General features: G+C 41.2%; 1 protein-coding gene across 2 annotated transcripts in view; it reads right to left on the minus strand.

Moving 5' to 3' along the window:
* Window positions 1-15,399, minus strand: part of LOC147302003 (glutaminase kidney isoform, mitochondrial-like) — a 33,483-nt gene extending 18,084 nt beyond the window's left edge. The window contains exons 1-3 of one of the 2 annotated variants that reach the window (XM_086281682.1): window positions 15,005-15,399; window positions 3,913-4,003; window positions 2,806-2,924 (exon numbers count right to left, since the gene is read on the minus strand). In XM_086281682.1, the coding sequence (XP_086137808.1) occupies window positions 2,806-2,924; window positions 3,913-4,003; window positions 15,005-15,258 (464 nt within the window). In that variant the 5' untranslated portion in view covers window positions 15,259-15,399. Of the gene's footprint in view, window positions 1-2,805; window positions 2,925-3,912; window positions 4,010-15,004 lie in introns of both variants that reach the window. The other variant, XM_086281681.1, reaches the window with a different exon arrangement.
* Window positions 15,400-15,619: the final 220 nt, after the last annotated feature.

A 15,619-nucleotide genomic window follows, 5' to 3' on the forward strand; every position in this document is an offset into this window, starting at 1 on the left:
AGGCAGCTGTGGCTACAACTGTAGCTGCCTCCACCAGTGTGTGAATGTGAGAGTGAATGAATAGTGGTATTGTAAAGCGCTTTGGGTGCCTTGAAAAGCGCTATATAAATCCAATCCATTATTATTATAAAGCTTTTAACCCTAGAACACTATCGCTATAAATAGTAACACGATCACTAATGCCGGGTGATTTTTACCCGATATAATATAACCAATGAAAGGTAATCAAATATATCAAAATATGACAACACATGACAAATTAGAGTGGTCTTCTTTTACTTTAAACTGTGCCATGTCTAACAAAATGAAAAATAAGACTCCTAAAACAAAATAATGACTCTGGAAAGCTGGTCTTTGGTCCACCCATTCCTGGGACATTTGAGACTTCCCTGGTGATGGCACAGGCTCCTCGACACGCAAACAGCTGCAGGAGAGTGAAATCATATAAATGTATTTTCTCGGGTGTAAATCACCCAGCGATAGTGTTCTAGGGTTAAGGTCACGCATTACTAAATATAACATTAGATATAATTAGGGAATGTTCTGATTTTTGAACACTAGATAAGACTAAATACAGTGAGTCTGCGCTCCCTCGCTCAGCTCGTTTCCTCTTAATAACACCTAAACTTGAGGAGTCTGAGTAGAGAGTATAGCCGTGTATGCGTCACAATTCATCCTGCTGCTTCTGTCAGCAGGCATATCATCAATAAACACCAGTGGTCTGGTTCTACTGGGAGCCATACATGCCCATAACCATAACACTACCTCCACCATGTTTGACAGATATGCTTCAGACCAGGAGCCGTTTCTTTGGTTCAAGCTCATTTTGGTTTCATCTCTCTAAAACATTTGTTTCCAGATCTGTGGAGTCTCTTTCAGATATTCTCTGGTAAAGTCTAATCTGGCCTTGCTTTTTTTGAGTGTAACCAGTGGTTTGCATCTTTTTATAAACCTTATAAAAGGCTGACGGGCTTGTCAGTCAATTGTCCAAGTACTTTTGAGGATCTAAAAATTGTAAAAAAAAAGAAAAAGTCTAATTTATAAAAAAGAGTTAATAAAATACTTTTATTAAATCCCTTGAGTTAAAGCTGAAAGTGTGCATTTCAAAGACCGACTGTGGTGCTGGTGTACAGACGGGCCTGACTATATTTGCTTTTCTGGTTCAAAGCTTCTATTTCCAGGCTAAAATTTTCCAGTAAGCGTTCTGGGAGAGCTGTATCCTCAGCTCGACTCGGCCGACTCTGTTGACCTTTCGCTGTGGCTGCTGTAGTTTTAGGAAAAGATCCCCACTTGTTCCCTCGCAGCATGGAATTAAAATTACACAATAAAAGAAAATAGGTACTCCTTTTCCCAACATGTTCTGTACTCTAGATCACCCCTAAAGCAGCATGGTCTGGCTTTTTTTTTACCACTTATAGATTTTGTCCTGGGCCTTTTTATGCGAGCAATTATGGATGCAGACCTCGTAGTAAACACAGCTCCACGTAACAAGGCGGTGAGATAGAAGCTCTCCGTTAGCAGAGAGATTTACAGCTTGGCTATCTTACTGCATCCGAGCGGTCTAATCCCTGCAGAGAAAACACACGCTACACTCCACCGCCCGCTCACGTGCTTCCCTCTGAGAGGTTCTATAAATAAGCCCAGGGCGCGGAAGTGATGGACGCCAGCCAGGAGCGCCGGCTCGGGGTCTGCTCAGTGAGGATTTTTTGCTCCCCGGTGAGCCATCATATGCCTGTTCTCACCAAGCTGCCACCCAGTTCTGTCTCACTGTCGTTTCCTCCGGGAGGGTGGTGGGGGTCACACAGCAGTGATCCAATGACACAAGGGGGTGGGTGGAGGTGGGGATGTCATTTTACTCCACATATCTTTCTTTCCTCTCCAGCTGTGTTTCAACAACCGGTTTGGGTGGCTAAAAATGTTCTGATTACCAAATAAACATGAATTTGAAGGTCGTGTGATGGCCCCCTGCAGACCCAAGTCAGCAACATCCACCATCACAGAACATATCGGCCGTGATCGAGTGCAGTTGTATTCTCTGAGCACTGCCGTTTTTCCTGTTCCTCAGTCCTCGGGTCAAAGTAAAGTCATGTGGAAAAGGAGGCAGGAGGTAAACTTGTGGACTTTTCAAGTGCACCATCATTCTGAGTTAGATTACAAGGAACATTGTTAAGTTTTTTATGCAAAGTGGAAACTAAAAACACCTTGTTTTTCTTCCCCCTTTCAGAATAAGCAGCCAGTGTCAAAATTAAACCTCCAAACACTGAAACACAATCAGATTGCACCAAATCTACTCCAAATCTTCACCTATGAATCTCCTAATTATCAATTTGATTTCCAGTTATTGAAGTCTACCAGTTTCCCTGAGCAGATTTTTCTGGGTGATGAAAACCTGAAGATGAGGTTGCTGACGTGCAAAGCGAGGGATGATGAATGATTAACGGCAAGCGGTGACCCTGTTCTGCTGCAGGGACAAGCAGAGGACTCTAACCAGCTTTAATAATTCTTGTGATGAAACATTGATGCTGGTCATAAAGGTGGGACAGCAGGCAGGGTATTAAACACGGGATACACAAAATCTATAAATATATATAAAGAATATCCATATAGTCTCAATAATGCAAGGTTCTGTCTTCTTATACATAACATTAAAATCCAACATCTGGCTTTTGACTCAAACTGCACATCTGGATCTTTTATTAAATTTTACGGAGCCAATTAGGCTGCAGTTTGTTAAATGAGAGTGCAGAAAACTCCTGCTCGAGCATATCAATCCATCGTTGCTCAGTAAATTAAAGACAGGCATACTTTTTGAAGAGGTGTCGGTCCAGCGCTCCATCTGAGGTTGTCTTCAAGGTCACCTTCAGCATCTCCATACATTCTTTCAGCCGGGGGTCTCCCGTGCGAAGACCTGTGGCCTTAAGAGCCTGTGCGAGGAGAGGAGAGAGACACCAGGATTAAGACAGCCTGACAACAAAATCAATAAAGCTGCGAGCTGTGATTCCTCCAGAGCCTGACAGGAGGGGCTCATAATTCAGAAAGCTACAGGGCTGAATCACTGCCAACAAGTCAGTAATTTATGTGTGACATGCATTTATTTAGCTGCTATGCTGTAAATGCTTTTTGTCGTACATTTTATGAAAGTCTTTTTTCAGTTAAGTCACCACAGCATTATTTATCCATTTGTAAACATTGTGTGGATTTCCCATCTTCTTTTCACCTTCATAACTGATTCAATTCAGTTGTATTTATATAGCACCAAATCACAACAACAGCTGCCTCAGGGCGCTTCATATTGTAAAGGCCTTACAATAATACAGAGAAAACCCTAACAATCATGACTCCCTACGAACAATGAGTGGGAAAGAAAAACTGAATTTTAAACGGAAGAAACCTCCAGCAGAACCGGGCTAAGCGAGGAGTGGCCATCTGCCGCAGCTGGATGGGCTGCAGCGAAGACGATAACCACAACATCTAGTTAGTAGTTTTTATAGGTCATTTATCCAGGGGAGGAACTGTTGTATAAAACCACCCCGAAGTTCCTGTTTCAAGCTGGTTTTAAACTGGTTTCCAACACTGCAAAATGGTATTACACCACTGTACTTTCACTCCAAGAGAAATTTAGACTACATTGATATCTTCAAAAAGTTTGTGTGATTCTAAGCCAACACCTGATTTCACTTCTAAGATCTATCCAAATCTGCACAATGTTTAATGACTTAATCTTCTCCATTATTCCCCTAATGAAGTTTAATAATAAGTGAGATCTGCTCTGTTACTCTGTCTCCATTCCTGTGGGCGATTTGGGGCCATTTTCTCTTGTGTAATTTATTTCTAGTAATATTTCTATTTAACAAAAGGTTCCGACACCATAAATATCCAACTCTCAGACATATCACTGCTGTGATAACTCACTGTGGTAAATTTGTGTGCAGGGATTTTTTCTTGGCCCTCTGCGATGGTGTAGAACAGCAGATCCTCCAGGCTGGGCAGGATGCCCGCCTTTCTTCTCCTGCAGGAAGCAAAAATAAACAGGCAGAGACAGAAAGGTGAGAAAAATAACTCCACAGTGAGGAGCTGTGGTGGAAATGTGGACATACAGGAGGAGGGGGGGAGGGGGGGGGCTGCAGCAGAGGGAGAAGAAAACGCTTTTTCACTGCAGGGAGAAGCAGTGAGTAATAACAGTAAGGAAAACACGGCCTCAGCTTGCCTTACCTCAGCATTAAAACCTGTGGAAAAGTATACCTCCATACTTTTAGTAACATACTTTTCCAGGAGGTTAATATGCTACTTTGAGGCCACAGGAATTGTTAATTGTACCTTGCTTGAATACCAGCCAGGAATGTGTTTGAAAAGCTCCCAGCATGCAAGCTAACGAAACCCAAGATTTAACGATTTAACCAAGTTTACACAGAATTTAACCAAAAACGCTTCAAACCAAGAAGAGAATTTAGTGCTAAATTTCTGTCCTAGTTTTAAGTTTGGAGACTGCAGCACAACAAAAACTACCAACACTTCATGACAGACAACCCTTACAGGCCTCGTCATTCACACTGTGTGAGGTGGCAGTGTCGGTGCAATCAGCTGGATAAAAGCACAGTCTGGGATGTGATGACTGGGCCTTAACTGTTGCAGCTGGGACAGGGAGACTAGCCAAGGCCTCCGGCATGCTGACGGTGTTCAGTGGCTGGAAGAAAACCCAAAAAACAAACAAAAAAAACAACCCCACACACGCAACCAGAGTGATGGGTTAGCACTCGACGTGGCAGCTAAAACCCTACGTCAGACCTGCAGCGTCACCAGAGCTCCATTTTTATCCTTCAGATCTGAGTAAGCAGCAAATAAAGAAATAAATGACAAATAGACAGTGATGGGGTCCAATACTAGTCCCACACCAGAGGAACTACAGTTATTGTAAATACTTAAATATTAACAACAACATTTGGTTAGTCGTCCTTTACAGTTAATTGGCTCAGATTTGAAACATTATCTTACTAAATTTTTAATGTAAATGGAAGATTATAGTTTAAACAAAAGCAAATTTATGATCATTAAAGATTTTTTTAATGTTTCTATTTGTATTAGTTTGTGTATTATAACTGTCTGATTTTATATTTGATATGGTGCGTCTTAAAAGCCTAACCAGGGACAAGGTCTTAGCTGTGGCTACAAGTCAGTTTTTTGGCACTTTGGTCACAGAGCTTTTAGTAAAAGGTAAAAATCATCACAGTTAACCGATTCTGCTCATGTCCATCTCCATGTTTTTTAATTCTTGGTCTTTACCAGAGCAGCTCTGGATGATTCATAGTTCAAAATAATCCTTCTTTAAATTATACTGCAGCCCCTCAGTTCCCCCTCCGTCTAAAACAAGCTTTTTTAGCTCCTCCCCTTTTTAGACAACTTTCTTCTGACTTCCTGTCCCTCTCAAATATAAGGTTCTGGACAGGAGGTGGGTGGGATTCTGTGCTCAGATGGCCTTATTAAGGGTTATCCTCTCTGAGAGAGCCACGAGTAGAAAAAACTACCTGAGTGTGAAACATCGCACACGTGACCGAAATCAGAGCAGAAAATGTCCACTTCAAGGAAACCTGAGCATCTAGCACCGTTTCCTGGCTGGTATTCGGAGCAGAGTGTCCACAGGAAGTCGTCTCTGGGAGGAAGGTTAGTAGCGTGTCAGGAGGCAGACGGGACGAACGGTTCACAGCAGGCTCTCTGCTATGATTCATACCAACACCAAATTGGATTTGTACAAAGCTCTGGGTGCTCACGATGACCTGCAATGCATCATGGGGGTGGCTTGGTGCTAGGAGAGGATGTCTGAAGGTCAAACTTGAGTTGGCAGGCGGCTCCTCTCAGCAGCCAACCAGAAATAAAGAAAAGGAGCCAAGTTTGGATACATGAGAGCAGAAATGTACCAGATTATAATTTCAGCATCAGCAGTTTCCTCTGGAATCATGCAGCAGCAGCAACCATCAGAACATTACAACATCTAATAGAGGAAATGGACAATTAACAGAAGCTTTCACTCTCAGCTTCTTGCGCTCACTCTTTGTCTCCATCGGATGCAACATTTGATGGAGACAACATGTCACATTACCATTAGCATAAAAGCTTCCAATCAGTGTCTACTCCACTCTGTGTGCAAGGAGGGGCACTCACAGTAAAGGAGAAACCAGAGACTTTATTTAAGCAACAGTGCTTTTTACTTCAAGCTGCTTTCGTCCTTGTGATGACTGCACTTATGGAACTGAATTAAACTGAGTCTGAACTGAATTCCTGAAACTAAAGTTTGTCCTTCCAACTAAAATAAAAAGGATTTCCTCCTGATAATTTCTATTTATCGATGTACTATATTCAAAAGGGGAGAAAACCAATGTTTCTTTGTCGAGTCTCGTGTGGTTTTAAATATAAAAGAATGATTCCCAGTCTTTTTCCTCAGGGTAAGGAGTACAGCTTATTATTTACATGGGTGTGGGAAGTAAAAAAGGCTGGATTGGAGCATCTCTGACATACATACATAGCTCCTGAATATGTGAGAAACACAGAGTGACTTAGACTGAAATAACAGACGTGAACGGGGGTTTTCCTGAGCACCACTGCTGCAGAAACCAAGAGAGGAAACACTGGCAGCGAGTTGAAGTCAGATTTATAGCTTTTGTGCCAAGTTCCACTCAGGGTGAAAAGTCAGGGAGTCTCAGCGAGGAGTACATATAGTTTAAAAGTGTGTCTGTTTGAATAGAATACATTAGGTTGCACCTCTCAGAGGAATACCGCCCCATACTTGAATATCGGACTCCTTAACAGTTCCTTAGGAAGAAGCTCTGACTTTCCAGCATCAGTGGAACGCAGCAGTAACACTACAAACAGTTCACACGCTGTCTGGGTTAGCATGTCGGGGTCGCTGCATCGTGCTCCACCTCTCACCGCATTAATGCAGGCTGCTGGTGAGGAAGGAATACACATCAGAGAGTGTGTGATTGAGGAAGAGGAGGAAGACAGGATGGAAGGATGGAGGGTGAGGTAGAATAGAGAGGGACTGAAGCGCACCCACTGGGAGGAAGTGAGGTCATGTCTAAGTAAAAGCAGTTGTTGGCTTTCCGTAGAAAACCTCTACTTCTACTGGATTTTATTTTGAAAAACTTTTGAAAAAGAGACTAAAACGACAAAATAGAAAGATACTTACAAATGCAAAACAAGAAGATCAACAACAGGGAGACAGAGAGAGTGAAGAGGGATAACACTGAATTAGTAACAGTGGCATTAAACTGAAACAGTAACAGCGAGCACACATATGATCAGCACAGAGCACGTCTTCAGATCATGCTGCAAGAAATAAAACAGAAGCTGTGACATTAAATGTAGCGTTTCACAGTGAATCACATTAAAAACATGCAGCATTGAAATGCACTATGAGACATACAAACGAATAGTATAATCTGAAATGACTACTATGACTGAGTACTACTACTACCACTATACTTTTTTCCCACCACTGAAACAGATGAGGCCCAGCCGGCTTGGGAGCCAGAGGTCTCAGCTCTAATCGAAAGCAAACAGCCATTTCCACATAAATAAACATTTGGCCTAAAACTGAAACAGAAATGGCTGCTGGTGGATTTTAACCGTGTAACACTTGAAATGAACATGACACTGTAACCAAATAATAGTGAAGTAAGAGGGCCCTTCTTGAGTGAGAGACTTCCCCTGTGGGAGCATCATTAACACAGGCAGGTTAGAGGTGGACACTGGAACATCTGGATGGTCTCATTAATCTACCTCTGCTGGTCTCATTAGTACTCTCGCTCACGCTCTCCCTCCCCCTCCTCTCGCTCTGTTTGCTTTTAAAGGTCAACGCGAACAGAAGCTGAAACAGCAGCAGCCACTCCACAAAACTCTCTCCTGCACTGCAGATGAGTGAGCCTCTTCCAGAAGAGTCATCGAAACGGCATCCAACTGAACTGAGGCAGGAATCTGGAGACGTTTCCTTCACACGTGACCTTTCTGTGCCTAGACCCCCACAGGATCAGTATTTTACCTGGCACTACTAACACAAATGCTTCAAACCTTTTTCATCAATGCTAAGGCAGCTGTTTAAACATATGCAACTCACCCACATTATGTTTTAAAATGTTTTAAAAACCCTGCAAATTAACAAGAATTTACTGGCAAATTTGTGAGAAAAAATCTAATTAAAATTTATGACAAAGAAACTGCCAGATATGCGGGGAAAAGGCAGAAAAATTATGCACCACCATGGCTCACCTGAATAAGCAGGTGAGCTCTCTGCCTGCTCTCCTGTCACCTCGCTGAACTATCCTGCCTAAAAAAGGCTAAAAATTCAAAGACATGTCTATATCTAAGTTTTACAAGAAAAATTAGGAGCATTTATCAAACCAAAATTTGCAAGAAACTCACAAAATTATGAGGAAAAAAATATATTTATATTTTATATATAAATATTTCCTCTGAATTTCACCCTCACATTACATTGTTTTCTTCAACCAGGCCCTAACACTAATACACCACCATCGTAGTCTCCCTCTGAGCCCACCATCAGATGGTGCGACTCCCTTGAAGTCGGGGCCTGAGGTGTTCGCACTGACAGGCGGAGGTCTCTGTGTGAATTGAGCCGTCAGTATCTGCTGCATTTATTTAATCTGATCGATGGCGCTGGTTTCACCGCCTCACAGGCATCATGACAAATTGTTGCTGGTGGGTTGGAGAGGGCGGAGGCAGACATTAGACTGGAAGCGCTGAGAGAGAGGTGGCGCTGCACGAATCGATCTATGCGACTGACTCATCTGCTCGAGGCCCTGACATCTGCTGGGCGGCACGCCAGCTCACGGTACTTAAAATAAATAAATAATTAAAAAGCGAAGACATGATTTAGGCAGGATGAGCTCCTCTGCATCGCATACTGCTCTGAGCCCTTACTAGCTGAAGCACAGCCTCAGAGCCCTCAGAGTCAGCGTGCAGCTCAGGCTGAGCCTGTCTGTCTTTTCTTTTCAGACTTCAGTGTTTGAAAGCAACAAACACCAGGATGTACATCTTATGTGTTGAACTCTAACAAAACAATCCAACAACCTGACTGAAGAAACCCTGACTAATAAATATGTAATACTGTTATGTCTTAATAAACAGCTGTGGGGTGGTCGTGTAAGAAGGTGGTCTGCATGTCGAAGTATCCTCAGGTGAGACACTGAGTCGCCCCAGATGCATCCATCAGAGTGAATGCGTGCACGAATATTTCATGTTGCAAGCTAAACATAGGACAGCAACCTGTTTACATCTACAAAAAAGAAGAAAAAAAAAAGCTTGCTTCCTGGATGTATTAAGGTTTTTCTTGAGGGTGATTGCCTTCTAACAGGAGACCTGTGCAACCTTTCTGCAAACAGCTGCAGTCTGACTTGGACTATTTCAATCACTCTCAGAGAGAGCGCAAATAATTGCCGTCTAGTTTTTAAATGCCGACAGATGCCGTTGCCATTCATCTGGACCAGTCTTTGTGAATGAGCACAACTCGACTGGTTGTATTCTGGTTATCGGAGGGCTAAAATGTAAGACAGCAACAGATATGTGATTTTCCATGATTTATCAGTTCATTGCCATTTTGTCAGAAACAGTTTGCCAGTAATTTCATTTAGAAGTGAGATAACTTTATCTTACTGTATAAAACAGATACTGACTGAGGTTAATTTGAGGACATAATTTGGAGAGCAAAACAGTGATAAATCACAGTGTGTGTTTCTGCAGTAGTCAGCATATCACAAAAAGTTAAATATCGCATATCATGTGGGGTGTCTGGTGACTCCCACCTGCAGTATTTTAGTTCAGAATGTGAATAAAAACATTCTAGAATTGAAGAAAAAGCTGGCGATGTTGTAGTTTAGGCCTACAGAGGGGCAGAGTCACAAACGAGACAGACTGTAGTCACAATCAAAAACTTTGCAGGTAAAAAGCCAAACTGAGTCCTTAATCAAACTGCCTGATCAGCAACAAAACAACAGATATTACAGATTAAACTACAGATCTTTACATTTTTATGGTTTGCTGGATGTTGGAGACTGCTATTTAATGACCCACAAGAACCCTGAAATGCTGAAAAACTAACCCAATAATCAATCCCTATTATGGAAATAAACTGATGAGTGTGGCTATGTGAAGGTTTTACAATGTGTTTTGTGGGAGTATTGCTGGAGGATTTTTAGACTTTCTTTGCATATCTTCTTATATTACTCTCTTTTATAAGGTTTTATATTATACAGGATATTTAATATTGTGTGTAGCTGTCCAGGAACTGCAGATGGAAATCACCTGGAAGCTAAATGTGCTGTCTATATACGATCCCTGACACATAAACAAAGCTCCTTTAAGCTGCCTAATAGAGAAAAGTCACTGAGTTCCTCAAAAGCATTAAGTTTTTCAGGAAGACGATGAACCTGCTTGCTCACCAAGATTCACGCTGCAGATAAAATTCACACAGTGATCTTCACAGAACAAGCAAAGCTTGGCTCAGACTTGGATTAACCTCCAGGGGAGGCACGCTAGTGCTGACAACCAGTCAGCTGAGCAGAGCGACGGCCTGAACGCCGCCGGTAGCTTCAGCAAATTGTCTGTGAACAGAAACAAGTGGGGCAACTCTGTCCTGCAGGGGCAATGAGGCATTTTATGATTATGGAAGCTCTCTAAGGAGACAGGCTGGTGTCAGAGCTGCTCCGAGGGGAAGAAATGATCGGCCAGCTGGTTATCATGCTGGATCTTCAGCAACTATGTGTATCTTTATATATTTTCTTAATGAGTTGCCTCTAAAAATAATGAAATTATAAACCCTCCACTGTGGCTGTCCTGCAGCCCCCTCTCCTGATGGTAGAGTTAATTTATACTCAAAATTCTGACACTCATATTTTCATTCACTGTATTTGTACGGAGGTCCAAAAGAGAGCAAATGTAAATTAAAATTAGGGCTGCTCAATTAATCGAATTTTAATCACGATTACGATCTGGGCTTTCAACAATCATTAAAAATGACTGAGCCGATTATTAGCCCCTCCCTCGTTTATCCGCGACACCTTAAAGGCCGGTCCCTGAAAATATTGTCGGGCATAAACCGGTCCGTGGCGCAAAAAAGGTTGGAGACCGCTGATTAAGAGGACCCGAGGGAAGCTCTGAAAGCTAAGCAGAAGTTATTTGGAGAGGAGAGTGACTGCTGTTGGTTGAAAAGAGAAGTAAAAAAAAAAAAAACTTCAGTGGTGTTGCACACTATTTTATATTATTTTTTTAAAGTCATTGTTAACCCTTTAAAGCCGGTCAGAGCAGCACGCTCCGTTTTGTGTAACTATTTTTAAATCCCTGTAGAACCTGAACCGTGTAAGCTAGCGCAATAATTTGTTTTGCATATGAAACCGGAGGAGTTGTACTTACATCTGATGCCATCAGCTTGTCCTCGGTCACAGTTTCCTTCCACATAAAGCTTTGCAAAAATTGCATAAAAAGCGCTTGCAGGAACAAAACATAATATTCCAGAAACACGCTTTGCCGATCCGATCAGCTGTTCATAACACTTCCCACAGTGAAACAGACGTCAGCGCGAACTGTGCATGTCCGCCATTTCCTGGCTGAAACCGGAAGTGACGTCATTTTCGCTGAAATGTAGTTTTTTTTTTACTTGTAGGCCTTAAAAACCTATACTGGTCATGTTTGACTTTTCTGAATAGTTGCTGGGATGCTTAGAACTCGAATTGCACAGCTGGAAATAGTTTATTTTGATGCTGTTTTCTTTGCAAATTTGCATCATAGGATTGTTTTTTTTGTTTTTCCTGCAGTATATAAAAATTGCTGTATCTCCAAAATAAAACTATGAAGACACTCAAAATAAATTTCCTGTTGTTGTAAACTATTTTTTGCAACTTTTTTTGTATTTAAAGTTTTGAGGGATAAACCTCTTAAATTTCTCCAAGTAGAAATATATGTAAAAAAACAAAAATGATTTTCAATTTTTTTGTAGTTTATTGCACTTTTTTGCAATTAATGTAGTTACTATGGACTTAATGCATACATATTATTAAAATATGGGCTATAACAGTTGTATAGCAACTTGAAATACTCCAACAAATGGCACTACAACATGTAAAAAAATAATATAAGCTCTGGCGGACTTGGTTCTATGGTAGGTCTTAAAGGGTTAAATAAATATCGTCAAATAATCGCGATCTCAATTTCAGTGAAAATAATCGTGATTATCATTTTTGCCATAATCGAGCAGCCCTAATTAAAATTACACAAAATTCAATTAATATGCTGCTACCTGAAAACACAGCACCTCATCTCTGTACTGCTTTTTATCTCCAAGATTTTTCTATTTTTTTTTTTTTAGTCTGTATTTTCTTTTATGTTTTTTCTATTTATTTACTTATGTATTTGATGGACAGTAAGCTAACTTTTAGTATAGCTGAATTTCATGATTTTAAAGAAAGATGATTCATGACAGTGTATATCTGTGGAGGAACCAGTTACGTAAATAAACAAAAAAACATAATACACTTCAAAAATCATCCAGAATTTAATTTATTTAATTCTAATTTATACTATTTTTGATACAACTAATTAGGACTTATTCATTTTTTTTATTTCTATATTTGGAAGATTGTTGTTTTTTTTCCAACTGGCACACATACTTTTTTTTTTTAATTCTGTATTTTACTTTGACATTTTTCTGTCCATTTCAGCATCATTATAGAAATTACGGGACGCTCACCTGTTTGGTCTCATAACAGAAATAAAAACTGACATCCATAATAAATCTATTGAATTTTTTTCATATAGCGCCAAATCACAACAACAGTCATCTTAATAAGCTTTTATATTGTAAGGTAAAGACCCTATAATAATAGAGAGAAACCACAAAAACTAGATAACCCCTTGCCTTTGGCAACAGTGGGAAGGAAAAACTCCCTTTTAACAGGAAGGACCTCCAGCAGAACCAGCATGACCAGATGGGAGTCAGGGGATGAAGACGGGACAAAGACACACTTTCGGAGAAAGAGACATTCAGGAAAAGGAAAGGAAACAAAAGGAAAAGAAAGAGCTCCTCAGACTGGAAGCTGGTTCCACAGAAAGAGGGGCCTGAAAGCAGAAGGCTCTGCCTCCAACTTTACTTTTAAATACTCTAGGAACCACAAGTAAATCTGCAGTCTGTGAGAAAAGTGCTCTACTGTGGTGATATGATACTATGAGGTCTCTAAGATAAGACAAGGCCTAAATATTCAAGACCTTGTGTGTGAGGAGCAGCATTTCACATTTGATTCCGGATCTTACAAGAAGTCTGTGCCAAGAAACCAACCAACGTTAATGAAATGCCAAGAAGACTGGTCAAATATCAGCCACAATTATACCAGGAGCTTGTTGATGGCTACCACCCAATCAAGGTGCAACATGCTAAGAAACATTTAGTGGGAGTGTATGTATATATTTGAGCCTGTATGTATACTTTTAACCCTGTGTGGATTAGAGAAAATCCCAAATAAATACAAACTTGTGCACAAAATTCTCGTTTTCTAAAGTTATTAAAGATGTATGCTGTACGATCGTTCCACCCTAGAACATGTCCACAACTATATATGTGTTAAACATTTAACATGGCAAAAACTGATTTTAACTTGTGTCTATGTTTTCATTATTTTATCTTTATTTTATTTTGATTCATTGTGCTATTTTTTTTGCTATTAGTAACGTAACAGATTAATTTATTGTTATTATTAATGTTATTTATGATTTATACTGATTTATGATTTATTCTACTTATTTTGTATTTATGTCGGTAGTTAGAGGCATTTAAAATAAAACTTTGTTTCAGCCACTGAATAAACATTTTTTGGCATCCATAAGGGACAATTTCAGGTTAGTATCTCTATCTTTTTACTTACTCTGAAATACCTGGAAGTTGTGGCTTGGCTCTACCCAGCAGTTTGTTTATGTATATATATATAGTTTTTTTTCTCCCCCCTCAGAGGCAGAAACAAGCCTCTATACTTTAGACTTGCTTTACTTTGCCTCTCATCATGTGGCATACACTGTGCTTTATAATTAATGATATAAGTGTATTAATTCAGGTCAGTAGCTGCACTCTTATGGAAGCAATAGTGGGTGACCTTCAATATGCATGGAGCTGATGCTCGGTGTGGAGTGGAGATTCAAACATTAACCAGCTTCAGTTGTCCTTAATTTTTCGTTTAAACTGACCCGGCTGGGTAACCTGGTGCCGGCTGATGCCTTCCTGAGTCTGGATGGATGAAGGCATCAGCCTCCAGCAGCTGGTCACGATATCAGGCTTGCCCCACTGCATGTGCTTCCATTCTCGGACACGTCTCAAATTTACTTCCTTTCCACCAGTTTCCATTGAGTACATTCTGACTAATCGCCACCCGCTTAGAGCAAGTTAATGCCACAAAACATCCTTAAGGTTCATACTGGAACTACTAAGTCATCTTAGATATATTAAACTTGTCCGATAATGGCTGCTGGATTTACCTCCATCGCTACCTACCGGAGCTCTCCACTGGCCTGAGCCTGTAGGTGGGCGCACCATCACCGGTCACTTGCACCCATAATCCCCCTCATCTACAGCCCCTGACCTGCACAGTTCCCCGGCAAACTCAACCCTCCTTGCCAGCCTTTAGCAGGCTGAGCTAAATGAGCATCCGAGCTAGCAGCTAGCCACTTCGCGTGATGCGCGTTAGACCCTTCGCACCAAACTACGTTGTAAAAAAACCTAAATTCAAATAACGTCCCTTTTTGTGCAAGTGTTATACATAAAGTGATTAATTTTTAAATACAACGAGAAATTAGACGCATTTCTTAAATTCCGCGTACTTTCTGTAAGTAAAACTGGTTTATTTTTTTAAATGAGAAGCCTCAAGGTAAAGGCACCTTGATGTCATGATTGTTTACCGCCCCATTAAAAATGCTCCTTTTTTTCTATTGAGTTCGTCCTACTGTTAACGTTACTCACTTCTCTGTTGAAGAGTCCTTGCCGGTGGAGTCATTGGAGCAAAAGCCTCTCAATGCGTGCTTCCTGGCCAAGTGCTGAGGGGCTCTCCAGCCAGAAAACCGCCCTCTACCCGGTGACCGTCCATCAGGACTCAGGGTGCTGAAGCAGGCGGCGGGAGCAGGTGCTGCTTTAACGCCGACCCTACGTGTGAGCGGCCGCTTCAGCTGAGTCTGGAATAACTCCTTGAGCGTTACTGTAGACCGAAGATGTAACATTTCAGCCCTGTGGTACAGACGAACTGTGCAGTGGAGTTACTATAGAACCGCGTGGAGGGATCGTAGAGGTCGGTTCCCGGTGAGAGCGCCGCTTTATCGGTCGTGTAACGGTTCTCCCACTGACTCAACAGCGGAAAAAAGCTCCCCAGCGGGATACAACCAACCTTATCCACCGCGTGAGCTGTGATTGGACGGACTTGACCCATGGGCGCACCTAATTGGTGAGAAGTCCTAACAGTCCCGCCCACGGTTGTGAATCGTGTTTTGGTCCCGTTATCGCCATCACTTCCCGTAATTAGCGAATAAGTTTATGTTATTTATAAGTATTTGCCCATTTTTGTATGTTTTTAGGCACAGTTTC

Source organism: Aulonocara sp. 'chitande type north' Nkhata Bay, linkage group LG23 (assembly GCF_057382095.1).
Source record: "Aulonocara sp. 'chitande type north' Nkhata Bay isolate Kocher_YH1m ecotype deep benthic linkage group LG23, A_spYH_male_GT1.1, whole genome shotgun sequence".
NCBI lineage: Eukaryota > Metazoa > Chordata > Actinopteri > Cichliformes > Cichlidae > Aulonocara > Aulonocara sp. 'chitande type north' Nkhata Bay.